The 27,357-nt window shown below is 43.3% G+C and overlaps 1 protein-coding gene across 1 annotated transcript in view; it reads right to left on the reverse strand.

Annotated features, from left to right (window-relative positions):
* Positions 1–27,357, reverse strand: part of proser1 (proline and serine rich 1) — a 42,211-nt gene that overhangs the window by 10,307 nt on the left and 4,547 nt on the right. Inside the window, exons 7-8 of the mRNA XM_084320683.1 lie at positions 25,150–25,257; positions 24,384–24,462 (exon numbers count right to left, since the gene is read on the reverse strand). Of these exons, the coding sequence (XP_084176809.1) occupies positions 24,384–24,462; positions 25,150–25,257 (187 nt within the window). The remainder of the gene's footprint in view (positions 1–24,383; positions 24,463–25,149; positions 25,258–27,357) is intronic.

Raw genomic sequence — 27,357 nt, forward strand, 5'->3', positions numbered from 1 at the left:
TCATCTTTACAGATCAACTGTGCTAATGGTGAAAAATGTAATTTCATTCCGAGGCTTAGAAAGGAGAGGCTGGACACTGGCAGACCCAAAGAGAGTAGTATTGACATCCAATAGGAGGAGGGGGTGAAAGCAAGGAGGAAGAGCAGAACAACAGCCTCCCTAAAATGACTGCATTAAAAAAAAAAGGGGGGAATTCCGCCAGTTTTCAACATCAAAATATGTATTTTTCCTACCTGCATTGAGATCTTTGGTCATGAGCTAAATGTTTACCGGTAAATCTATCCAGAAGAACGAACTGTCTTTTGGGTCACATCACTCTAACCATGTAGGGGTCATAGTGAGGTTCCAAACGCATGGCCATGTAAACTTTTTATTTTCTTTCATTCGACTATAGACCGTTTCAATGTTTAAGAACAATAACACTATACTTCACCAACAAAGAAACATGCTGATTTATTTTGCACATAATATCACACACCAAAAATATCTAAACAGTTTTGTACACATTAATTTAGTTTAACACTTTGGGTGCCGGGAGCCGTCTTTAGACGTCTTTGCTAGCCATGCTAAAGTTGCCGGGGGACGCTGTACGTCGTCTTTATATCAATATTTCAAAAATCTGCGATCGGATTCATAATGTCCCTCCGCTGGCCTGAGATCCACCAGCAGGACCCACTGAGCTCTCTGGCGGTTCAGGAGCGCCATCTGGTGGCCGATCGGCGCAAGCGCTTAACAGGAAGCGTACTAGAGGTTTTGCTAGACGTCCGTATTGCTTCCGGCCACTCTACATAGCGATCGATTGCCAATAACTCGATAAACAACATGATTTGGACGTATATACCATTATACAAGCTGGAGATGGACCGGGTAATAATATATCCCATAATGATAAAATTTCTACTCGACGATGATCGCCCAACGGCGCGCAGAGACTGGGGTGAGTTTCAGCGTGTAACGTTACCGTCTTCGATAATAACTGATATTATCAACATTTGACCCACATTAGATGATTGGTATAACGCTGCCCACGGAATTATAAACGCCCCCTCGCCCATCCGGTCAACATCAGATGACGTGTAGTAACTTCTAGAAGTACGTCTAGTTGGAATTTTTTATATCGCGCTGATTGCCATCAAACTGTATTTCATCATCAATATAATGCATTTGGGGCTATATATCACGTTCTGGAGAAAGCTGCAGAAAGAGATGAAAACATACTTATACATTAGACCATACTTTACTATGAATATGTGAATGAAAAAGTTTAACGTTGCTACACAATGAACAATACATATAGGACTTTGAATGGGCCCTAATAATGGCAATGTAGCAATAGAATTTAAAAAGTTATAGCCCTGCAAAGAAGGGGACTTTCTCCATAGACAAATAGCGCTGGCAATCTATGGTATATCATTAATTTAACCTTAGGCAACCAAAGTGTTAATGTGAATGTGTTATTGAGAGTAAGTGAGTTTGAATACGGCCAACAGTAATGTCATTGGGGACATTCATTGGATCCTTGCATGGTATTAATTACAGCTCCATGAAGTAATATTATTATAGGGACTGCTACCTTATCATTTAATTGAGCTTTAATTAACACAGGATTCAATGTCCCTGATGACATAACTGGTGGCTATATAAAAAGGATTTACGCTCAATAACTGTCAAACTAGATGAATGTGTGCAAAACTGTTTAGAGCTTTTGAATGTGTGCAAGGGATAAAATAACATTAACACTTTCAATGCCAACGACGCTATATGTAGTTTGTTCATGCCGACCATTCATTGCCAACGACGCGATATGTCGTTTGTTTTTTATTAGCGATTTGAATTCATATTTCATCAATCTAGTCTCACGTTAGTGCTGCAAACTCTGAGCTCCATTGGGAAAATACAGCCCCCTATCGTCTCCCTGTGGTACTGCACCCCTTTGTAATGGATTGCATGAAAATACATGGGGGGGGGATCCAGTTTCCTCATTTGACTTCTCGCGCAAGCCACCCGAGACGATCGGATTCATTGTGGACCATCAGAACAGCGTGGAATACATATTTCCAGTACGCAGCGTTGGATCAATAAACGCGATCGATATTTGGAATGGCGATCAGGAATTGGAATAATCTTTTTGGAGAACATCTGATCTGAGGTAAGGAATCTATTTTACCAGTTTTAGGATAATCAGAACTTTTTTCACAGAGATATCAACGTTTGTGTGTGTGTGGCTGTGTGTGTGTGCTGATCAGGAAATGAGAATCGATTTTTCAGCTCGCTTCTCTAGCGTGCATAAGTACACATACTATCGATAATCTAGCGTTTATTGAAAAAGATTCATAAATAGGCCGAAAAATGACGTTTTGTGTATTCCAGAATATTCCAGTAAAGGGCGATTATCATAGAATCTTTATATTTTCCTGAAACTTAAAAAAAAACTAGCGATTTTCAAAATGGTATAAAACGGAAATGAACAGATTAAAAAACGATCCGTTTCGACAATGTTGACTGCAAACAAGTCATTGATAAGCGACGGCCAGATTAGACACAGCCATAATTTAAGACATAGATTATGCGTTCACAAATGCGAGTGCTATATCATTGAAGTGGGTGGCGGCATTCAAGGGGGTAAAAAGGAAAACACGGCCGGCACGGAAAGTGTTAATAGCAAAAGAAAAATATTTAAAAATAAACGGGTAGAAAATATTTATATTGTGCAAACATTTTAATATTAACATAACTTTTGCTCCGTTTTTTTAGCACCACAGCTGTGGTGTGGAGTCAAGCAGTGACTTCATGGTAAATTGCTAACTAATTTGTGAAATGCAAGGCTGGGAAGTTAATATATAATGACCCCATCATCTTCCCTTTTCAATAGGCCTATACCTCCAATATAATCCTGTCGCTGACGAGCATCATGTCACTCATGCTCGTCACATCTGTTTGTTATGTTAGCAAGGTAGCTAATGTTCGCCAGCTATCATTTGTGACGTAACGGACTGAAAGCTAAGCATCAGAGCATCTCTTCCCATTAATTCTGCAGCTCAGCAACGACAGTGGGCGGTGGATTGAGTCTATTGAGGCCATGTCCAGACAAAAACGATTGAAATTTTTCCATAAAAACGAAATCGTCTCAAGAAATAAGTGCATGCCACAAATGTACAAAATAAATGTCTTTCCTGTTTTAGACGTCGTGATGAGGAGGAAGAGCTGCTGATTTTAATCGGCAGGAGAGAGAGAGAGAGAGCGCGTCAAAGCCGTATACAATATAATAGCCCTGTGGTGCGGTCGGAAGCAGCTCGAACTACCTGTTAAATTAATTGATTGATGTTTAACTTGTCCCTGTGTCCAGTCCTTTCGACTAGCAAACGTTGTCTGTATTTAACGTTACCTCAGGAGGATACCACTGTCTTATTGTAGCAAAAGTTGTCTGTATTTAACGTTACCTCAGGATACCACTGTCTATTGTGTTTAGTTGGTTAGCTATTTAGCTAATGTTAATAGCATTGAATAGCATCAACGCTAGCTGGCTGGTAAATCATGGTAAATCTCAACACCAGCCATGGGAATACTATTTACTAAATTATGGAGGCTTTTTAATCGTCAAGGTAAGAGGATTTGTCATAATCAACTGAAGGCGCATGCTATGGAATAGTATGTGCTTGGCTACTACTTGGGTTTTCAGAAAAAAGGCCCGCTATGTGACGCTAATCTCTAGCTAGTATCGTATCGTGTATTTCATCACAGTAGCCTCCCGGTGTTTAATAAACACTTCTAGCCAGGACATATAAGACATATGTATCATGTTTATTTTTTGTTGGCTGGGTTTGCACATGCAGATTAAGGGAGATGTCAATCTGTTGTCGACGGTGGTAGTACAGGGGCAGTACATTTAGGCCATGTGCACACTAAAATGATTTGTCGTTTTAGGCAAAGTATTTGACCGTTTCCACCGTTCTGCCACACGGAACTGCGTTCTGGCAGCCTGAAGACGGTACTTTTTGATACCAGCTTCCAGAGTGCGCAATTCTGAAGACGGCTGAAGGCCCGTTGCGTCACCATATTTACAAGCGAAACGCGGCTTCTGCTGAACCGATGACGCGTTGGCCCACCTCTCCCTTACGGCGCATGCGCAAACTCTCAGCCAACATCACAACAACAATGAACAGAGTAATTGCGTTCGTGGTGAGGAAGCTATTGAGCCTGATCGGGCTTTTGCGGCAAACTGTTCCATAGCATACCCCTTCAGTTGATCATGACAAATCCTCTCTTACCTTGACTATTAAAAAGCCTCCATAATTTAGTAAATAGTATATTAAACAACAATGGCATCAGAGTAGTTGCATTTGTGTTACAGAAGCTATATTGAGCTATCGGGAGCTAGGCTTGGGCGGTATGACGGTATTACGATATACCAGGATATTTCGAAATCCCGCCGGTATGATTCTCAATACCGTGACGTCACAGACTGTGCGCCAAAATCACAAATGGGTTTCCTTCTATTACACTGACAGAGTTGATTGTAGTGCACAGCACACGCAAGCAGAGGGCAGAGTCTGTCTTTCCCTCTCTCAGTCAGAGCAGGATGACGCAACACGCGTGTTCCTTTGGGTCTGCATGAGTGGACTCGGAGACACGTTGTTTGGGTACCGGTAAGTTATGTTATGGTTAAGCGATTGGAAGATGAGCGTATGAGTTCTATTTCATTCTGGCCTCCGCTCAGCGTCAGTCTGCACTGACTTCACTTCGTGCACGTGCACTGAATAAAGAAATTCCACAATGTACCTTTACATACCAACATTCGTCTGGCCACACCCCAATCCGCTTACCTTCATAAGCAGGTGTGTGGTCACCTACTCGCCTCCTTCACTTTCACCACAAGGAAGTGCCTTCGGTAGATACCCACACTTGACGAGGTTGTTTAGTTGAAGAAAGTTGATACGTGTTTACATTTTTTCTTGCTTTTTTCTTCTCTCATATTTAAAAAGACGCCCGGTAGGCGTCCGATGGATAGTTTGCCTCTCCAAGGAGCTGGTGCACCAGTGCCGTCTCCTGTGCGATGGCCTGGTTCCGGCTCTGGTTCCTCCGCTTCCGGGGAGTCATCCGCTGTTGGGTGGCCGGCGCCTTTGGTTGCGGGGGATTTGAGACGCAAACTTTTTGAGTCAGCTTGCTCCCGTCGCAAGATGGTAGCTTGTAGACGCGAACGGCCTGGCTTTGGTGAGTTGCTGGAGCCGGATGAGGATGAGTCTGATTCTACATGGCCGATGGAAACAGAGGACTACATGATAGAAGCGGACGGGTTCTTGTTCGAAGGCCCGGTGGAGACATGTCTCCCGCCCGTCCAGGTAACACTGGAGGGGGGTGAGATGTCTCCTTGGGGTTCCTCGTCAGCAGATGTTGGGTTAGAACCTCCGACTCGGCGGCGGGATGCCCTGCTATCAGCCACATCAGAATGTGGCTCCTTAACCAGTAGTCTGCTGCATGTGAGGGACGCGGGCTCGGTGGGGGAAAGTATGCAGGGGGAACTGCGTGCTTTGTTCCCCGAGCTCATGGCGGCGGCGGCAGTCGCAAACGGCGTGCCGCTGCCGCAGCCACTGCCTGTTCCTGTCCCTGACGATCTCATAGGTCATCTATGGCAATGTCACCCGGTGAGAGGGGTGGACGTTGTCTGCCCATTTTTCCCCTCAATGGAGGCCTACGTCCGTCAGGGACAGGTGGTCTCCCACATCATGGGCCTTACTCCCGCCTACGTGCAAGTCACGCGGGTGGTGGGTTTGGTAGAAGGCATGAAGGAGGGCGTGCCACGGCTTGATAGGCTGATGGCGGCGCTCCTTTGTCCTGAGGTAGTGTGGGAGCCGTTACGGAAGCCGGTTCCCCAAGGGAAATCGGCGAGGCGGTTGGCGTTTTGGAGTGACCAGTCATTTATCTCCGGGACGCAATCTCTAGCTGCCACTTCTAACATCGCGCAGCTGGCGAGATTCATGTCCGGGATACTGACGGGCGGCACGGAGCTGACTGATTTCAATTTATTTAATTTAATTTAATGACCACCCAGCCAGGCTGGTGGAATTTAGTTTCAGTGCAGATTTCATAGCAGTTCCAACATAAAAACATAAAAACATAGAACATATAACATCACTTACAGCGTACATAAAAGAAAACACAATTACATAGATACAGTTCAGAGTTTGTCCATGTCCATGTCAGCAGAGGTAAGGGGGGTTGCGGGGGGTACTACAGGGGGGGGGGGGGGGGTGCTACAGGGAGTTCAGTGTCCGTATGGCAGTGGGGAAGAAGCTGTTTTTGAACCGGGTTGTTTTGGTGGTCAGGGATCTGTAGCGCCTCCCGGAGGGCAGCAGCTGGAAGATGTGGTGTGCTGGGTGAGTGGGGTCGGAGATGATTTTCCTGGCTCTCCTGATTGTGATTTGGCGGTGGAGTGATTCGAGGGAAGGGAGGGGGGTGCAGATTATTTTTGAGGATTTATTGATGATTCTTTGTAGTTTGTTTTTTGAGTGAGTGTCCAGATTGCTGTACCAAACAGTTATGGAGAAGGTGAGGATGCTTTGTATAATGGCCTGGTAGAAACGGAGCAAGAGATGTTTATTGACTCTGTATTTCTTAAGCTGGCGGAGGAAGAAGAGTCTTTGATTTGCTTTTTTGTGTATGTGGTCTGTGTTGGTTTTCCATTTGAGGTTATTGCTTATGTGAGTGCCGAGAAATTTGAAGGAATCTGTGGTGATTATGGGTTTGCCGGAGATGGATATGGGGGTTTTGGGGTTACAACATGATCAGCTCGCCCAGGCGGCAGGAGCTATCCTGCATCTGATTCAGCCGCAGGCTATAGCCGCTGGGAAAGTGCGTGCCCTGGCCACTCTAATCCAGCGCCACCTTTGGCTGGAGCAGGGGCGTGTGCCGGAGAAGAAGAGGACTCCACTCCTGACGGCACCCCTCTCCGATGCTGGACTATTCGGGTCGGCACTGCAGCTGATGACCTCAACCTGCAGGGAGATGCAGGAGGAGCGCTCCGTGCTCCAGCCTCATTTCCCCCTGCCCGATGTAGCCGGTGGAGTCAGACGGCCGCCGCGTCGTCGAGGTTCCTCCGCCGTGGCCGCCGCTGCTACCACCGCCACTGCTGGACCTTCGGCGAAGAAGGCCAGGAGGAGAGAGGGCGCCTCCGCCACTGCAGCCGGCCCATCTACGCCCGGAGGTGACGGTAGGGATCGTCGTGACCAGCCGCCGATAGTTTACCGTCCCTCCGGGGCTCCACGGGGTGGAAAACCCTGAGCGGCTCGTGGCAGGCGTCGCTAAGTTCATTAACTTTTCCCCTCTGTGGTCCCCCCCTGTTCCCTTCCCGGCCCGAATATGATTTGTTGAAAAATAAAGAGTCCCTCCTAAGGAGGGACTGTATTTTTTGTTACAAACTGTGTGTTTATTCACCAAACATATGATGGGGATGCGATGTGTGAATCTTTCGCTAGTATGGGTTTGATAGGAGGGCTAGACGTTACATTCATGTTAGAGCTTAAGCAAGGCCTGCGGCCTACACTCGGGTTGAAAAAGGTTTTTTTCTGCCTCGACCTGAATCTTCACATAAAGGTAGAGAATAGTTGTGTGCTCTGTTGCTTACACAGTGATATTGAGCTGCAACACTTGTGTTGGTTGCAGTAATGCTCGTATGAAAAAGTACCGCGGCTCAGCCGCTTCTCTCTCTATCAGATTTTCTGTGTCTTGCAACATAGATACGGGTGTCAGGTTCACACATACACAACTTGGCCTTGCTATAAACCCTGTTCACAGATGTGTCTGTGGCTAGCGTGCATTGAAGTAGCTTGCGCTGTTCATTGACATTGCTACTGAAGGTATCATATGGCTGTTGTTGTTGTCGTATGCAAGGGTTGGGCTTGCGAGGGGGTACCGGATAAACCCCTCCTTCCCTCTTCTGATTGGTCAGGAGGTTTTTGGACTTTCTTTTCATTCAGTCAGGGCCAAGCTGTTAGGCAGCTTGGCACGGGGGGGGCACGGGGGGGGTTCCCAGACTCCGCACCTATCACAGGCGGTTGAGTCTTGGGTTTCCCCCCGTCATAGCAAACGTCACTAGGCACGTTTCTATTGGACGACGGCTTCCGTGAGTTTAGACCCGTATGTAGGGTCTGTTGTCGTCAAGTTGTCGGGATAGAGCGTAAGAACTTACTGTTCTACTACGCTCGATATACGTGTAACTTGAGTCTGTTGGTCATGTGACTCAATGTTACCGTGACTTTTCAATCTATGGCTCACGTGGGAAGTCTCTCTGAGGAGTCCCGTCTCTCCTCTGTGGTGAGGGTGGCGGGATGTAAAAATGTAAACAATTTTACCCTCTGCTGCGTCACGTGGGATTCACGTCAGTCGGTGTTTCTTTCTTTTTTAATAAAAAAGAGTGGAGAATATGAAGCACGACAAACTTCTTGTCGTTCTCCCAGGCGACTTGAAGGAACAATGTGGGGTCTGGTTAGACTATACATTGATATGTTTGGGTCCCGACGCATACATAGTGCTGGCTCGGGGTGTTTCTGTTTCTGTTTCATGCGGGAGGCTAGTACGCCTTGGTTTCTCGTTATTACAACAGCGTTTTTATAGGGCAACTGGGATGGGGGATTTTTTCCTCTTCCGAGAGCCTGTTACTGGGTCTCGACGGATTCTCGTTCATATCTGGGGGATGTTAACAGGATAGATCAGAACATAGGTAGAGGGCTCTCACGCCATTGGGGTGGGCCACTGAGCGCGGTATAAATAGGACCGTCTGGGTGGCGCCCTCTTTTCATTTTTTAGATCAACACGCATACCTACCCCCTCTCCTGGAGTGGGCATGTCGGCGTGGTTAGGGCACGGGACTGGTTCTGGTCGCGCTGGTCCAGGTCAGTTAACCCATTGTCCGCCGGGGATGCAGATCTGCTGTTCTGGTACCCTGAGGGACTTGTGCTTTTTTCGGGGGGGAAAATGCCGGGTCGGCCCGGGTGTCACAGGGTTAGGCGTTATGGAGACCCTTTGTTGGGTACACGTTGTACCTGGCACTATTATAAGGGGCTGGTTCTCCTTTCTTTCGCTCCTCTCTCACGCATGGGGAGGAGGGGGCTGTTGGGGTGGTCTTCTGGACCTCCTCTGGTAACCCTGTGTGCTTCCCGAGCCACCGGGCCGGTCCGAAGTAATGTTTCGTTGGAACCGTAGGCCTGGGATAACCCTTTTTTCTTGAGGGGTTATAGGAACAACCACCGTATGTGGTACCAAGAGGGTGGTTGATTCCCTGGTGTGTTGGAGCAGAGTCAACTCCCGGGTTACCCGGTTGAGTGTGCCCCTGCACGTTCATGACGTCTGCCAATCGTGTCAGCCTTCTCTGCATCGACCCCTCTGGGTGGGTTTTTTTTTATGGGAGGCTTTGTCATGGTGCGCAACAATGCCAGCATACGCCCCTTCCGCCGGGGGGCTGTTTTCAGTTGACCCCTTTGGCGCCTGTCTCGTCCGCAGTGCTCCAGGCTCGGCTGCTGCCTGGTTTCCCCGGTGCACTGCCTGCTTCCGTTGGTTAACCTTTTGAATGCTTTACGGCCATGCTGACTGCCTGTGTTGCAGGGTCAGTGTGCCAGGCGGTGTACTAATGGGGGGGGGAAGGGCCCGCTCTTGGAGGGGCCCTGTCCGAATACGCTGGTGATGTGGGGGGGCGGTGTCACTAAGGCCATGGTTAGACTAGTGTATTTGTGGCGTTTTTTTATACGTTTTTGAATACGTTTCATGTCCCTATTACACAGAAATGCGTTTTTTTGGCGTTTTTTTGTGGATACGGCTGAAACGCAAAATTGTGTTTGCGTTTTGGAGAAACGCTAAAAAACGCGCAGACAACAGCGTGTAGTCTGCATGAGCCGTTGTTGCGAAAACGCCCATGCGCAGTAGATACCATCTGCGTGCCCTTCCGGTGACAGAGAGCTGTCCCAAACCAAATAGCTGCAGCTACTATGTGTTGTCAAGTTATTGTTATAAGGACCCCAGTCCAAGCTACAACAGTCTGCATTCCCTTAACAATTGTTTGTATTGAGCCGTATTGTATTGTACCCATATGCAATATGTTAAAGAAAGTTTACATCCATTCATTCTGCTAGCATTACCGATTGGCACTGCCACTGGATAACATGAGCTAGTGTTAGCTATCAAACCCTGTTAGCTCAAAGCTCCTCTTTCAACTTAACAAGCATTAAACAAAATGGCCCAGTCATCTATTCACCTTTGTTTAATACACACAGCGTTGTCTCTAATGTTATCTAACCACTGATAGCTCCCGATATCATCAGTTTGGTGCTGGCTAAGTAGCGTGAGCTAACGTTAGCTTCTAGCCACAATGCTATACTGTTATAATGGCAAATTCCATTGACGTTAGCATGCAGCTAACAATGCTACCGATCGTTTTTTAGACTAAACTATCCGCTCTTGGTGGTCACTTGTGTTGATGTTAGTTTTGTTTCATCAACAAATGACAGGCAGAACACAGTGAATGTATCCGTTTTGTTTATTGCACTTTTATTAGGCTTTGCTGAAAAAGAATTGCTGCATTGAGTAAATAGGCAAGATGGTGGCGCGGCATAGGCGCCTGCCTTATTGACATTTTCTTTGCTGGAGCTTCCAGGAAGTGTATTGGCACATTCAAGTTCTGATTGGTTGAAATTGCCTTCATGTTTGCCACCTACTGCCACCTACTGCTTTGGCAGTGTACTACATCAGTGTGCTCGGGTGACAAAAACGAAAAAAAAACGAAAGTGTGACTCGAGGCGCACAACGTCGCGGCGAAACGCATATGACAATGATACGAAAATTAAACGAAAGGTGTAACCGCACCCCAAGTGACCGCCTGGTGGGGTCTTGATGCCTGGCGTCATTGACCTCTCCGGGCCCCCTTTTTCCAGGGGATCCAGTCCCTTCAGTGGGTCTGGGTCTTCCTTCGCGCTCCGCTGCTACGGCCTTGCCACGGGGTTGAGTTTGCTCTTGACCCCGTGATTTTGGGGGCAGTAACGAGGGTTGTTCCTTCCGTTCGTTCCCTGGTGGCATGCGGGTTGTGCGTGTGCGTAGTCGTGGGGTCAAACCACGGTCTGCTCACCCTGTGCGTTGAGTTGCTCGAGTTCCTCTTCGCACGGTCGGATCCGTCTCCCTCCCGTCCTCCAATAGGGAGGGTCGGGGGGCTCGGTCCTCCACGGTCTGATGGTTGTGGGGGGCCTCAGCGGGGTACATTTGTCGAGCTTCTGGCTTCCGCTCAGCTCCTCTTGTGCAGACTGATGCTGAGCGGAGGCCAGAATGAAATAGAACGTAAGGTTATGTATATAACCAAGTTCTATGAATTCTGGTGACGCTCAGCGTCAGGACGCCGCTGCGGCCCTTGATCTCGCCTTGTGGTGAAAGTTTGGGAAGGAGGCGAGTAGGTGACCTTTGTGGATTTTTTTTATTCAGTGCACGTGCACGAAGTGAAGTCAGTGCAGACTGACGCTGAGCGTCACCAGAATTCATAGAACTTTGTTATATACATAACCTTACGTTATTAATGCTGGTAGTGTATGTTTGGTAAAGCGTTCCAGTTCGACTGTGTGTGTGCGTATTGGCTTCGCGATTCACTACATTGGTTTAACGGCTTAAGCTGGGTTTTGATTATCACTTAATCAATGCAGAATACATTTTGTGCGTCTATGTGTAGTTGTGTACTACTGTCGTGAGTTTGTGAGTCATATTGCTCTAATTTCAGCCTCCGTTATACGTTATTTGTTCCGTATGACTCGTTTCATATCTGTGTGTGTCGAATGTGCGCGCCGATTTGTTTACATTGGGTCGCTAAGGAGGTTGAAGAAAGTGCACTTTTAGGTTGAAAGAACGGCCCTAATGTCAACGTGTTTCAATATAAGCGTTATGTATGGTATGTATATGTATTAGCTCCGCTCCCCCCTCCCAATGAAAGTCATACGGTCATAATAATAATAATAATAATAATAGATCAAATTTATATAGCGCCTTTCATAGAACCCAAGGTCTCTTCACAATCAGGACAAAAAGAAACTGGGTATTATGTCAGCAAGGTATGACTGTATGAAAATAATTATACCGCCCAAGCCTAGAGGCTACTGTGATGCAATACACGATACTAACTAGAGATTAGTGTCACATAGCTGCCATTTTTCTGAAAACCCAAGCACATATTGTTCCATAGCATACGCCTTCAGTTGATCATGACAAATCCTCTCTTACCTTGACGATTAAAAAGCCTCCATAATAAATAAATAAAGCTGTAGCCAGCCAGCTAGCATTGATGCTATTCAAAATGCTATCCACATTAGCTACATAGCTAACCAACTAAATACAATAGAGACAGTGGTATCCTGAGGTAACATTAAATACAGACAACGTTTGCTAGTCGAAAGGACTGGACACACACACGGACAAGTTAAAAATCAATAAATTTATTACAACACAGGTAGTTTGAGCTGCATGTGAGCGAGGTCTTTCTCTCCTCTCCGTTGGAGACTAACGTTACGTTAGCTTGAAAACCGGCCGACACAAGTTAAGCTGCTAGCAACAGACACCATAACACTTCCGGTCGGGGGTTTTCAAAATAAAACAGGAAAGACATTTATTTTGTAAATTTGTGGCATGCACTTATTATCTTGAGACGTTTTCGTTTTTACGGAAACCTTCAAACGAAACGAAAACGAAACAGACCAAAATCGTTTTAGTGTGGACATGGCCTTAGCTGTAAAAGCCCGATCAAGCTCAATAGCTTCTGTAACATGAACGCAATTACTCAATTACTGTACGATGCCATTGTTTTTGTGATGTTGGCTGAGTTTGCACATGCGGGTTAACCCTTTCCCCGCCAAAAACGTCGCACAACGGGTTTCAAGTTCATGCGAATTCTGCCAATAATGGCGTATGACGTGATTCTGATCATAATTTCGCCATGGTATTCATATTTCACTCACGGAGCCTTGTCAGATGCTGCGGGACTCAGCACAACTCTGCAACGCTTCAATACTGCCACCTGGTGGCTGATCGGCGAGTTGCCAAACCGGAAATGCCCGTTGCAGCTCGGTCCGTCCCCTAATTCCGTCCGGCCACTCGTTTATCGTCGCGGGACTCAATACACACACCGTGGATATGGATCTTTGCCATAACTCAATAATCTACATGATTTGGGCGTGTATTAGTAATATACAAACCGGAAATGGATCGCCTAGATCCCCACCACATAACTGGGATCTGTTTGCTCCACTCTCATCGCCCAACGGTACGAGGAGACTGACGTGAGTTTCAGCGTTTTTGTTTATCATTTTCGATACAAACTGGTCTGATCAATATATCACCCATACTACATGAAGCATCCAACGACTATCACGGAATTATAAACTGCCCCCCCCCCCCCCCCCCTCCTCCATTCACCCGCGCATGATCAGTCATAACCCTTAGGACCATGTACAGTTGACATTTTTAATATAGCGTCGATCGGTATCAAACTGCATTTGATGATCTAATATATGCATTTGTGCCTATATCTCACGTTCTGGGAAATACTGCAGAAAACAATAAAAACATATTTATACTCTAGACGGTATTTTCGTATGAATGTGAGAATGAAAAAGTAAAACATTCCTACATCCTGAACGATAGGTAATCGATGTTGAATGGGCCATAGTAATGTCAATTTAGCAATACAATTAAAAAGGTTATAGTCCTGCAAAGAAGGTGAACATCTCCATAGACTTACAGTACTGGCAGAGATCAAACAGCAATGGATATAAGCGTGGCAGAGAATGGGTTAAGGGAGAGGTGGGCTATCGCGTCATCGGTTCAGGAAAAGACACGTATAGGCTTGTAAAGATGGCGACGCAAGGGGGGCGTCTTCAGATTTGCCCAATCTGGGAGCCGGTCTCAGAAAATAGCGTATTCAGGCTCCCAGAACGCAGTTTCGTGTGGATGAAATGTGCATACTATAAAATACTTTGACCGATACGACCAAAATCGGTTTAGTCTGGACATGGCCTGAGTGTTCACTTCACGCTATGCTGTTGTTACCTAGTTGGTGAGATGCAATGCTGGAAAGTAAATAAACTACGCCCCCATCAAACAACACCTACTCTCCTGTGACAACATGTCACTCGTGTTTATCACACTTGTTTGCTACATTGAGTTTCAAGTTCAAGTTTCTTTAATAGTTGTCATACAGAAGTACAGAATACTTTCATACAAAATGCTTCTTACTGTTACGCTCCAGAGACTGTGCTAGACAAGATAGTATCAAATAACATAGTATAGCATGTAATTTAGAAGAAGAAAATGAGGTCAGTGTTCGGTATAGACATATGTACAATGTTCTGAGTTACCATATAATATACAATACTATGCAGCGTACTAATGTACAGTACTATATAGTGCAAAGCAGAAATGGGATGAGGTACAATTTAGGTACAATTTACAGTAAGGTGTACGAGTTGTAGTGCAATCCTTCATCAATAAATATAAAGTGTGGGGAGTGGGTGCTACAGTGTGTTTGTTTAAAGTGGGTGTGTGCTATAACGTGTGTGGAGTGGGTGCTACAGTGTGTTTGTTTAAAGTGAGTGTGTGCGTGTGGATGTGTGTGCTATGTGCGTTTGGTGGTTGTTGTTGTGTAGTGTTCATTGTTCGTTTAGCAGCCTGATGGCCTGGGGATAGAAGCTTCTTCTGAGTCTTTCTGTGCTCGCCTTGAGACTCCGGTATCGCTTGCCTGACCGCAGCAGTTCAAAGAGGCAGTTGTTCGGGTGACTGGAGTTCGGGTGACCTCATGACAATAATAAGAGTATAACGAAGGTAAAGTTATATGTATTGTAGGGCTGGGCGATATAACGATAAATATCGCGATATATTTTAATAATCGATATCGAATATCGAAATAAAATATTTTTTTTTTATATATGTTTTTTTTACGTTTTTTTTTTTTTTTTTGTGACCTGCAACAGGGCAGTTTTAAAACCAGAGACAGTGGACAGACTTGTCTTTCTTGCCTGCAACTTAAAGTAATGGCTTTGCTTGTCCAAATGACAATACTGACCAAATTGAGATTTATTTTTCTCTTGTCCGTTTATTTTGTTTGCTTTCTAATTTAAAATACAGTTTGAAACCGTCTGTACACAGTAGGCTATGTGTGCTAGCAGAACTAGACTCCAGTCACGAGTCACGGTGCACATGTGCGGTGGTTTGTCCACCAAAAAAGCGCCAAAAGATAGAAAATAAACTAGCAGAGCCAGAACTGTTCAACTCCCCTGGAGCCACAGCCAGCGAAGCCGGTTTACTTTCGCTTTTAAACCAGCTACAGCCTGAGAACTGGAGTGTGAGGGGATGTAACACTAAAGATGGCGGCAATGACAAAGAATTGCTGCAAAATAAACATGCATCTGTTGTTTTAAAGGGGAACTATCTTATAAATGGCCTTTTTCAGTGTTTGAGGTCTTGAGGTAGGAAAATGCTGTTTTTGAAGACTTCATTAGAAATACAAAACAATGAATTAAAAAAAATAAAAAATTACAGAGGTGTTCCATAAACTCACAGGAATTGTGTAAAAGTGCCCAAATAGTGAAAGAAATAGTAAAATAGTTCCCCTTTAAAAAAATTTTTTATAAAAAATTATACTTATAACAATTTCGATAATTATCGATAGAGAAATATGATAACATTATCATATCGTTATCGCAATATGATTTTTTTCCATATCGCCCAGCCCTAATGTATTGTAGGGGTGTGGCCATTTCTCGATTCTAAGATGCATCGCGATGCGGACGTGGACGATTCTGCATCGATGCAGTGACAGAACATAATAAAAAAAGAATTAAATAAATTTTTTTCAAAATAAATTTACTCTCTTGCTAGCTTTTTATGTTCTTTTACAATGTAGCGCTTTGGGATTTGCTCCACAACTATAAAGCGTCCTACAAATCAAATATATTATTATTATTGTATTATTAACACATTCCCTGCCACGCAATTTGAGCATCTTATACAATTCTCTGCCAGCACTGTAAGTCTATGGAGATGTTCACCTTCTTTGCAGGGCTATAACTTTTTCAATTGTATTGCTAAATTGACATTACTATGGCCCATTCAACATCGATTACCTATCGTTCAGGATGTAGGAACGTTTTACTTTTTCATTCTCACATTCATACGAAAATACCGTCTAGAGTATAAATATGTTTTTATTGTTTTCTGCAGTATTTCCCAGAACGTGAGATATAGGCACAAATGCATATATTAGATCATCAAATGCAGTTTGATACCGATCGACGCTATATTAAAAATGTCAACTGTACATGGTCCTAAGGGTTATGACTGATCATGCGCGGATGGGGGGGGGGGGGGGGGGGGGGGGGGGGGCAGTTTATAATTCCGTGATAGTCGTTGGATGCTTCATGTAGTATGGGTGATATATTGATCAGACCAGTTTGTATCGAAAATGATAAACAAAAACGCTGAAACTCACGTCAGTCTCCTCGTACCGTTGGGCGATGAGAGTGGAGCAAACAGATCCCACTTATTTGACGGCGATTGCCTAAATCCATTTCCGGTTTGTATAATCATAATACACGGCCAAATCGTATCGATTATTGCGTTATGGCAGCGATCGCTACACACGGACGTGAGTCTACAGTCCCGCAACAATATGAGAGTGGCCGGACGCATTTCGGAGACGCACCGAGATAGACTCGGCCATTTCCGGTTTGGCAACTCGCCGATCATCCACCAGGGGGCAGTATTGAAGCGTTGCAGAGTTGTGCCGGCTCACACTGCATCAGACCAGGCTCCGTGAGGGAAATGTGAATAACATGGCGAAAAAATGAAATATGATCTCAATAACGTCGTACGCCGTGGATTGGCAGAATTAGCATGCACTTGAAACACGTTGTACGACGTTTTTGGCGCAGGATGTGTTAAAGCTAGTGCTCTGGTCATGCATCCACTCAACTCATAGAAAATACAGCATCAGGCTATTCTAAAAGTATTGATACTAATAAAAAGAGTATTGAACCGTTTTTAACAGCTGGGTATCGAGATACCTTTCTAGTATCTGTATCATGCAACACTAGTAAAGACATTTATTTTGACATTCTGATTTAAGAACTTTCTAAATAAAAGTTAATTTATCTGACTGCTTGTATTAATTGATGAAAAAGTAGCCATGTGCAGTAATATAGATTATAAAATTGAGGATGTAATATATTATTGAGCTGCATCGTAGAATCGAATCGTGAGGCCTGTGAAGATTCACAGCTCTAATGTATTGACACCAAAGTATTTTGTTCAGGTCTCTGTTTGTTACGCCCTCCAATTCCAGTCATTGCATTTACAAAAGTTACAATTTAAAAGTCTGGTTTTCCACTGGCTACGTTGAAGGTTTCCCATGAGCGTTTATAGCAGAGGCACTGTTCATCGGCAGCAGCAAACCATGAGTTACTGTTTGTGAAGTATTTTGATAAGCAAGAAAAAGGTGTTTTTATGCCTCCATTACAAATCTGAGGGATCGTTGCAAAACATACACACAATGATAATGTATTTTGGGGGCAGATAGATATTAGGGAGTAAAAAATTTAATATATATATATATATAGTATATAAAGAATATCAGCGGATATCAATATCGGAATTCTTTTTACTCCCCAATATCAGTATCCGCCCCAATCCAGTATCGGTTGGGCTCTAAGTATTTACATCAGCTGTTTTCGTATTTTACTGTTGTGGAACTGATAGTCGGATTCGGAACTACAATGTTGTTACCTAGCAACTGAATACACAGTTGGAACGGTCTATAGCAAAAACCTGAAATAATATCCACTGAGAAGAAAAGAAAAGTCAAAATCATCTATACTCATGAAGAGAAAAAGCTGCGTATATCAATAAGTAAATGAAACGAATAAATCAAGCAGTCAAGAAGATTGACATACACTTTTTTCCAGGAATATAAAGCCTTGAAACAAGTCCCCTAAAAAAACAACATCATTATCACAATACTGGGGGGTTCAGGTGTACATCATGGGGGAAAGTATCACGATACCATACTACAGTAGAAATTTCCCCCCACAGCCCTAGTCTTCGCAATCCACCCCGACCATCCTCTCCTACCATTAGTGACTAACAGTTGATAACTCTTCACCTCCTCAAGGCACCGAGATGTTGGAGAAATGCAGCTGTGCAGCATGCCAGGTAGTTAGGCAGCAAGCTAAGAAGAGTGTCTACTTTCAATTCTCTCTCTGTCACACACACAAACACTGCCAGCGTGTCGTACCTGCTACTTTGTGGGCGGCGCTGTAGGGAGGAGGGGGGGGAGGGGGGGGGGGGTCGAGTATACTCGATGTATCGCGGATTGTTCTACCCGAGATGTAGTACTGTACTATATCGCGAACATCGAGTATTTAGTTTATATGGCGCCGCCATAAAGCGGACTCCACAAGACTAGTTCCATTCGTGAGGAAATGGGGTGGGTTATATTGACAACAGCAGTTTAAACATAACTTCATATTTATTAGTTATTCGTTTCTGTATATCATTCAAGTTCCATCTCCGTGTGTCTCCATCTCCATCTCTTCCTGTTTACATTCGAGTGTGACGTTATCACCTACGGCAGCTTAGACGATCAAAACGCGAACCTAGAACAAACCCTGAGGGGGGGGGCTGGCTCTCTTGTTCATTCTCGCCCCCTCTCTCTCTCTCTCTCTCTCTACATTCAATGATTTAAAGTAGCCAAACGTTACAGACAGTATAAATACTAACTGGATAGTTGATGATAAACATTTAATTTCATTATCTGAAATATTCTAAAATCATTAAGTCTGCTATAAGCCATTATACCTTTGTGTGTGATTATTATTTTCTCACAGTAGGGTGTGTATATATATACATATATATATGTGTGTGTTTGGCTAAAGTGGATAGAAAACACAGTACTGTGTAAAAGTCTTAGGCACCCAAGAGTTTTTATATAAATTGTCTTAGATGTAAATAATTTTTTGTATTAGTGTGTCAGTAGACTACTCTTAGTACATTTTCATTAAATTATTTTTTAAAGCATCTTCATGGTTTAATAATGCAAACATATGTTGCAGGGACTTATTATAATCACCATATTGGCATGACTGTATGCATCAAAGGGTTAAATCAAGCATTTTTAAGTGATTTAGAGGAAATGTAAAAATATTGCGATATATATCGTGTATCGCGATATAGCCAAAATATATCGCGATATAATTTTTGGCCATATCGCCCAGCCCTATGAGCGCCTCCTGGCTGCATTCTGTTCCTACAAAAAGCCATCAAGCGGAGTAAATATCCCCAAATCTCCGCTGATTATCCTAGAGTGCCACTAACGGAGTTTCCAGCGCATTATCAGCACATTTCTCTGCCAATGTGTTGTTTTTGTCTGCAAGGAAAATCCACGCTTCTTCTCAGAGTTAACAAAGGCGAATACTCTGCCTCGAGATCAGAGGCAGAGCCCATTTCATCGCGGCCAACCAGCACCGCTTCTGACAACAAACCTATCAATTGCGAGTCTGGGTTACACACAAAAGACCAGGGCCCTCATTTATCAACAATTCTTAGAAAGTGTTCCATCTTTGTTCTTAACTCTTTCAGTGCCACGCCTGGTTTTCCATTTTACCGCTTGAATGCCACCATCCGCGCCAATGTTAACGTTAATATCGCCTAATCTATGTTTTAGATTATGGCTATGTGTCTAATCTGCCCATCGCATTATCAAAGACTATTTTCCAGACAGTGCTGTGAAGGCAGATTGTTTTTTTATCGCGTCGTTGCCGTTTCAGAGCAGTTAGAAAAGCCCCCGTTTTGATATAAAAAACAGCTCATTCTGGAGCATTCTATGAAAATCGTCTTTTAGTAGAATATTCCACAACGTTGATATTCGTCGGCCTTTTTATGAATCGTTTTCAAATAAACGCTAGATGATCAATATTATACGTGCACGCACGCACATTACGGCCGCGCGCGGATAATCGCCTCGTTGATTTCCTCTCGGAGTTTTACATTGAAACCGAAAGAAGACATTTCACAAAACAGCTTATAACTTCATCAAACTTACTCTGATTATCCTACCACTGATAACATAGAGTCCTTACCTGACATCAGATGGTATCCAACTGGTATATTCCAATTCCTGATCACCATTTGAAAAAATCGATACGTGTATGGATCCAACGCGACACAGTGGATCTCCATGATCCGCGGGGATCTGAGGCTCCAGAATGAACTCTAGTAACCCCGGCTGGATCAGTGAACTGGAAAATGTGGAGTACCGGATTTTTTTCCCCATTCATTTTCATTGAGTCCATTCCAAAATCACTTATGTCATCTGGGAGACGACAGGGGGCGCTTTTTTCCCACAGTGATCACCGGCGCAGCTCGGCAATACTCGGGTAGGCTCGGGTGATGCAATAATTTTTCAGATCGCAAAAAAAATAATAATAATAATAATAATTCCGAGAAATCTCGTGAGTGGCTAGCAACCACCTATAAAAAAACACGGCACTGAAAGAGTTAAGCACATAATTTAGAATGTGTGTACGCACAAAAAAAAATGGATTTATCACACGTGCGTACACAGGTCGTACGCACACCTGTCTTGATAAATATCACTTTGATCCTACGCTGCAGCTCGTGCACGGTTTTACGTATTTGCATACCAGAACCGCCCCGATTATCCATATATGGTAATGAAACACCCCCATGGGATGTGAAATAATGGACTGACCCGAGGGAAGCGTGTTATGGAGAAATACGAGACAGGCTGACAGACATGTACACGTACGGTGATGTCGGATATGATATCTCTTAACACTTTGAGCGCCACGCCGTGTTTTCCTTTTTACCCCCTTGAATGTCACGGTCCACTCCCAACGTTAATATCGCCTAATCTATGTTTTAAATTATGGCTATGTGTCTAATCTGCCCGTCGCTTATCAAAGAATCATTTTCCAGTCAGTGTTGTCAAGGCAGATTGGTTTTTTATCGCTTAATTTCCGTTTGAGAGCATTTTGAAAAGCACCCGTTTTCAGGTGAAAAAAAGCCCATTCTGTGATAATCGCCTTTTACTGGAATATTCCAGAACGTTGATATTTGTCGGCCTATTTATGAATAGTTTTCAAATAAACGCTAGATGATCAATAGTATACGTGCACGCACGCACATTCGAGCCGCGCGCTGATAATAGCTGCTTTCATTTCCTCATGGATTTTACAGTGAAACAGATAGAGCACATATCACAAAAAAGCTTATATCTCCTCGAAAACGAGTCTGATTATCCTAACACTGATAACATAGATTCCTTACCCGACATCAGATGGTATCCAAATGGTATATTCCAATTCCTGATCACCCTTCGAAAAAATCGATAAGTGTATAGATCTAACGTGTATACAGTAGAACTCATGATCCGCAGGGCTTAGAGGATCCAGAATGAACTCTGGTAACTCCGGCTGCATCAGTGGACTGGAAAATGTGGACTGGAATATTTTTTTTCCCCCATCCATTTTCATTGAGTCCATTCCAAAAGGGTGATTTACCATCTGGGAGACGATAGGGGGCGCTTTTTTCACATCTGATCGCCGGCGGCCCTTGGGTAGGCTAGGGTAGGCTCGCGTGATGAAATATGATGATTTCAGATCGCTAAAAAAAATTATAATAATAATTCCGAGAAATCTCGTGAGTGGCTTTCAACGTAACTATCGTAAACACGAGATTAGCCGTGAGTGGCGCTCAAAGTGTTAAAGACCATATTAACTAATAAAGACCGTGCTGGAATATGACTGCCTTTTTCCGTTTTGTTCGATTAATACCCAGGGATTAAAGTTCTCCTCAATTTTATTCCAAATCGCGACGGATTTTCCGTCAATTTTCTACCTGCTGCATTCCCTATGCAACACAGAGGTCCGTGGATGAATAATGAATAAGAATGTATTAAAAAAAATATTAAAAAATATTGAATAAAGGAATAAACGACCAAAACCCGAGAAATTTGGACTAGAAAACAGGGACCACTTCAGATATCTACAGGTTAGAGACTACTACAACAAAGAAATAAGGGGGGCCAAAGACGAAGAACAGAATGGAATAATCAAGATGATAGTATGGGCATACGAAGGGGGGCAAGGAAGAGTAATATCAGCAATATACCGGGCTATAATGAACAGCAAGGGACACACGACCGATTACATAAGGGAGAAATGGGAGAGAGAACTAGAGATAGGAATAACAGAGAAGGAATGGGGTAACATATGCGAGGTACAACATTCAACAACAGGATCGAGGATATGGAAAGAGTTTGGATGGAAAAACATAAATCAGATTCTTTATAACCCCAGAGTTGAAGGGAAAATATGCACCAACACAAAGGGCATGCTGGAGGATGTGTGGGAAGGAGGGGGCAAACCACACACATATTCTGGGGATGTCAGAAGCTGAAGGGGTATTGGGAGGAGATAGGGGAGGCCAGCGTTTCCGTTAGCCGGTAATTACCGGTATTTGACTGGCAAAATCTGTTGAAGTCCGACATATTTAATCTCTCCGGTCTTAATGTCCGGTGAAAATAATTCCCTGAGTCTAAGCACAATTTGATTATTTGAATTGTATTAAAATAGGCTAAAATTAAATAGCCTATGCGATGAACGAAACAATCATTACATTTGTTTCATCGTTGCTTCTAATAATGACAACGACGTTGTCAGCAAGAGCTTAGTGCTGGGTGTGCAAACTTTTGTGAAGCTGCAGAGCCGGAGCAGCAGCAGCACAGTGCAGTACTCCAATTCAGCCATTGGCAATTCAATGTTGGGTGGGGGGCGCTGCTGTGCGGTCCCCAGATAGAGCCAGAAAAGAGCCAATACCAGCTGAATCTGCTGCTCTGCATCGACATACTCTCGCAAATAAGTCATTGGGAGGTGGAGAGAGAGAGTCGTCACGCAAACCCACGATAATGTTGCCGTCTCTCTCTGACAAATTTCTCAGTTCTTCGCTTGATATAATTAATACAAATGTCCAATATAACGGAATTCGTTAGCTCATAAAAATGTGATTATAACAGACTGCTGTTTTATTAATGTCGGGCGACTGCCCACAGACACCTATTTGATTTAAAGTCGGCAGCAGCACGGAGTCTCTGGACTTATTTTATTTGGAATATAATGACTTTATACGCAAAAGTAGCCTAGTTTTAAGTACAAATATTATAAATCTACATGCCTTGATGATGTCATTCTTTTGTTTTGTTGTCATTCTTTTGCCTATCAATTGTTTTTAAGCTCAATAAACTCTGACCGGAATTTCTCTCATTTGACCGGTAGATTGAAATCTACCGGACACTGAGGCCGGCAACAATTTTTTCTAACGGAAACCCTGGGGGAGGCAATGATCAGAATATTAGGATACGGGTTACCACAAACGGGACTGGTGCTTTACTTAGGGGACCTGACACACGAGGGAATACAAGGGGGGGACAAGTATTTAATAAAGATAATGTTGATATCGGCCAGAAAAGCAATAACGAGACTGTGGTACAAAGAAGACCCACCGACAATAGCACAATGGGTAGGAATAGTAGAGGAGATACAGGATATGGAGAGGATAACACACATGCTGAGGCTACAGGAAGAGAAATTTGGGGAAAGATGGGGAAAGTGGGAGGATTATAAGGGGAACGAAAACGACATCACAAAGGAAGGAACAAATGAAACACAAGAGGGCGAAGGGTAAAGGAGGAAAGAGGTTCAAGGAGGGTCTCTGAACCCATGTCACACACTTAATGTTTTCTAATTTTATTTTTGTTTAAGATATGACAATTGTTTTATGTTTTTTCCACTTCATTATTTATGTATGTGAATATTTGCTTAAGTCAGTATTTTTTATTTTAGTCTTTTTGGGTATTACTTTTTTTCTTTATTATTTATGTCTGTTTAATAGTGTTGTTGATGTTATTGTATATGTTGTGTTGTTTGTCTATAAATGTTCAATAAAAATGTAAGTTTAAAAAAAAAAAAAAAAAAAACAGCCAAACTATTTTCTATTCTAAAATCTGATTTGGTTGATCGAATTATGAAAGTGTCCACCAGCCTTTGTAGCTAGTAGATAAAACCGACACCGATAAATAGAAAACGTTTGTGTGTGTGTGTGTCTGTGATTGTGTACACATGCGCACACTTGTTTGTGTTGGGAGGGAGAGGGTGTGCTGGAAGATCTGCCTTATTTTTAGAGGTCAATGTTGGGCATGTCTTTAATTTCAAATATAATGCCTTGGATTCCATCCAGTGCTGTGGTGGAGATGAGGAACAGGTAGATGCATGTATGTATGTATGCATGTAGAATCTTACTTGGTGCGATGGTAGCGTGGGGTCGGCAGGGTGGGATGGGGTACGGCACAGGCCGGTGAGGGTTGTAGGTCGATGGAAACTACAATGAAAAGTAGATTTTTTTGGGGGGTTAAAATACAGTAGATATTGTATTTACTAACTAATCAATTGAAGCTTAATAATTGAGTACCTCAGACAAAGTTAGAGTGTTGTGTTCATTCATAGTTAAAGACAGAAGAGGTAGAGTACTTTATCATCTAAAGATGGTAAGTTAAGAGTGTTATGTCTATTCATAGTTAAAGACAGAAGAGGTAGAGTACTTTCTGGTGATATATCACATCCACACTCCAAACAGAGTTATATGGTTCAGTGACATGGTTCAATTAATTAATTAAATGTATCCAAAGATAGCATCATCTGCTGTCAACTAACACAGCTTAAACTTCCTTGCATTTGACAGTCAATTAATATATCGGTGGAAGTGACCGTTCACAGAAGTTCACTTAGGAGAAGAACTTGACTGTCTTGAGCTATTCTGCCAGGATTCTGCTCACAAATCCTGCAGGAATTGTGCAATTATGGAAAATGATCTGGTAGCATAAGTGTATATGGAAAACAAATCTTCCTGGCAGGAGCAACAGGAGGGAAGTTACTCAAGATAAAATAAGCCATCCATATACCTAATGTACTAACTACATGCTTCTTATACGAGTTTGGAGTGGAATTTAGATAATAGATTTTGATGTCTGCTCCTAGATTTTCGAGAGAAACGGGCGCTGGTGCTTACCGGTTTGAAAGGTCCAAGGATCCGGGCAGCGATTCCCATTCCCTTCCCCTCCATATTGGCAGATTGGTCCTCTTTCTTTTCTGCATCTCTCTTGACAGGAGGAGTACCCTTTGAGCAGGAAACAAGACACACTTTGTTGGTCAGCGCTACGGGGAAGCGCAGAACTGAGGCTTTGATTATAATTCTAAAATATAATTCAGTTATTTCTATAATACTGTACAGCTGATATTCAATATGTGAATATATTCAAGCTGAATACTAGAGAGACAAGACTCTAGTAGAGGTGGTGATGATAATGATGATGATGATGTCATCGAGACAAATCCTGACGCTGCTCCATAGACTGAATAGTGGAACATATCCTAGGACAGGGGTTCCCAAAGTTTTCAGGCCACGACCCCCGAAATAACGGTGTCAGAGAGCCGCGACCCCGACTATTATAGGAGGTAAAAAAATAATAATAAATTATTCAAATATTTTTTTTTCTTTTTTTTTATATAAATGGAAATGTATGGTTGAAACATGCAAGCGTTCAAATGCACACACACACTAATAAGCATTGGAGGCTTTTAACCAGGGCCGGACTGCGGAAATCATTCAGGCCAGGAAATATAGTGCGAAATATAGCCCCAGTCAGGCCACTTTTTAAGCGGGGGTCTGGGGGTCACCCACCAGGAAATGTCTTGTTACAAACACTTAATTTCCTGCATTCTGGTGCAGAATTTTTTTTATTTCTACCCTTTAAATGCCAGTGTTTGTCATGGCATCACAAATTATTGTTAAAAAACAGGCTAGCATATGTATGATTAGCAACAACACTGATTTTGATGGATTTTCAGTTTTTTTGTAATGTCAGATTGAAAAGAATACTCACTCTTACCATAATGGACTAAATTGTCCTCTTCTTGCCATAAAGATATTACTATATGTTGAAATAATTTACCACTTTTTCTTTCATAAATCTTTTATTCAACTTCAGCCCTGATCATAACACCACATATTCATTTTATAATTCTAACCCTTTAAACCATTCAGTGCCAACCACGAGATTAGTTGGGTTAACTCGCCATGCGTTGCGTGCCAATCATGAGTTTTCTCGGGTTTTAATCGTCATTTCTTTTATTAGCGATATCCATACATTTTTCATCCATCCAGCCTGACGTTATCATTGGGAATGGGTCTGAGCTCGCAAAGGGCATATACCGCCGCCTATTGTCTCCCGGATGGTATTGCACATCATTGGATTGCATTGGATGGGACTGTGAATCAGAAAAAAAAACTCCGGTCCGGGGTTTCCCTTCTCGGGCAAGCAGTATCGTGTTACAACATTCACTGGCGAGGCTGGGAGCAGGGTCATTTATGTGTTTTGGACTATAACGTTGGATCAATAAACGCGATCAATATTTGGAATGGGGATCAGGAATTGGATTAATCTTTTTGCAGAACATCTGATGTGAGGTAAGGACTCTATTTTACCAGTATTGGGTTAATCAGATGTTTTTTTCTCCGCCATCGGAGCGTGTGTGTGTGTGTGTGCATGACGTTAGCGCTGACCAAGTCATGGATAATAGATTTTTTTGCCCGCTTCTCTAGCGTGCATAAGGACACATATACTATCGATAATCTAGCGTTTATTTGAAAACTATTCATAAATCAGCCGAAAAATTACAACGTGTTTTGTGTATTCCACTAAAGAGCTATTATCGCGGATTTATCTGGAATTACTAGAAATCTCCAAAACTATACTCGTATTCAAAACGGTATAAAACGGAAATGTACCAATGAAAAAACAATCCGTTTCGTACATGTTGACTGCAAGCAAGTCATTGATAAGCGATGGGTGTATTAGACCCATAGCCATAATTTAAGATATAGTTTAAGCGTTCGCAAATTTCCCTGTCCTCCCATTGACTAAAAGCGCTGGCACGGAACGGCCTAATTTGGTCATATGGGCGTGGCTCTGAATGAGTTAAATGCCAGTGTGTGTGATGGCATATATTTGCAATATATCAAATGCAAAGTAGATTTTTTTCTGGGGGGGATTATTACAGGCTAGCATGTGTCAATGATTAGCAACAACACTGATTTAGATGGGATTTTTAGTTTTTTGTAAGGGTCCCGCCTCCACCAATGTGGCTCCCTTTGTGTGTGTGTGTGAGCAAGAGAGAGAGATAGTTCTCCAACTTGTATGAGTTGCAGTGATCTCCT

The sequence above is a fragment of the Notolepis coatsorum genome (assembly GCF_963971535.1).
Source record: "Notolepis coatsorum genome assembly, chromosome: 8".
NCBI classification, from domain to species: Eukaryota; Metazoa; Chordata; class Actinopteri; order Aulopiformes; family Paralepididae; genus Notolepis; species Notolepis coatsorum.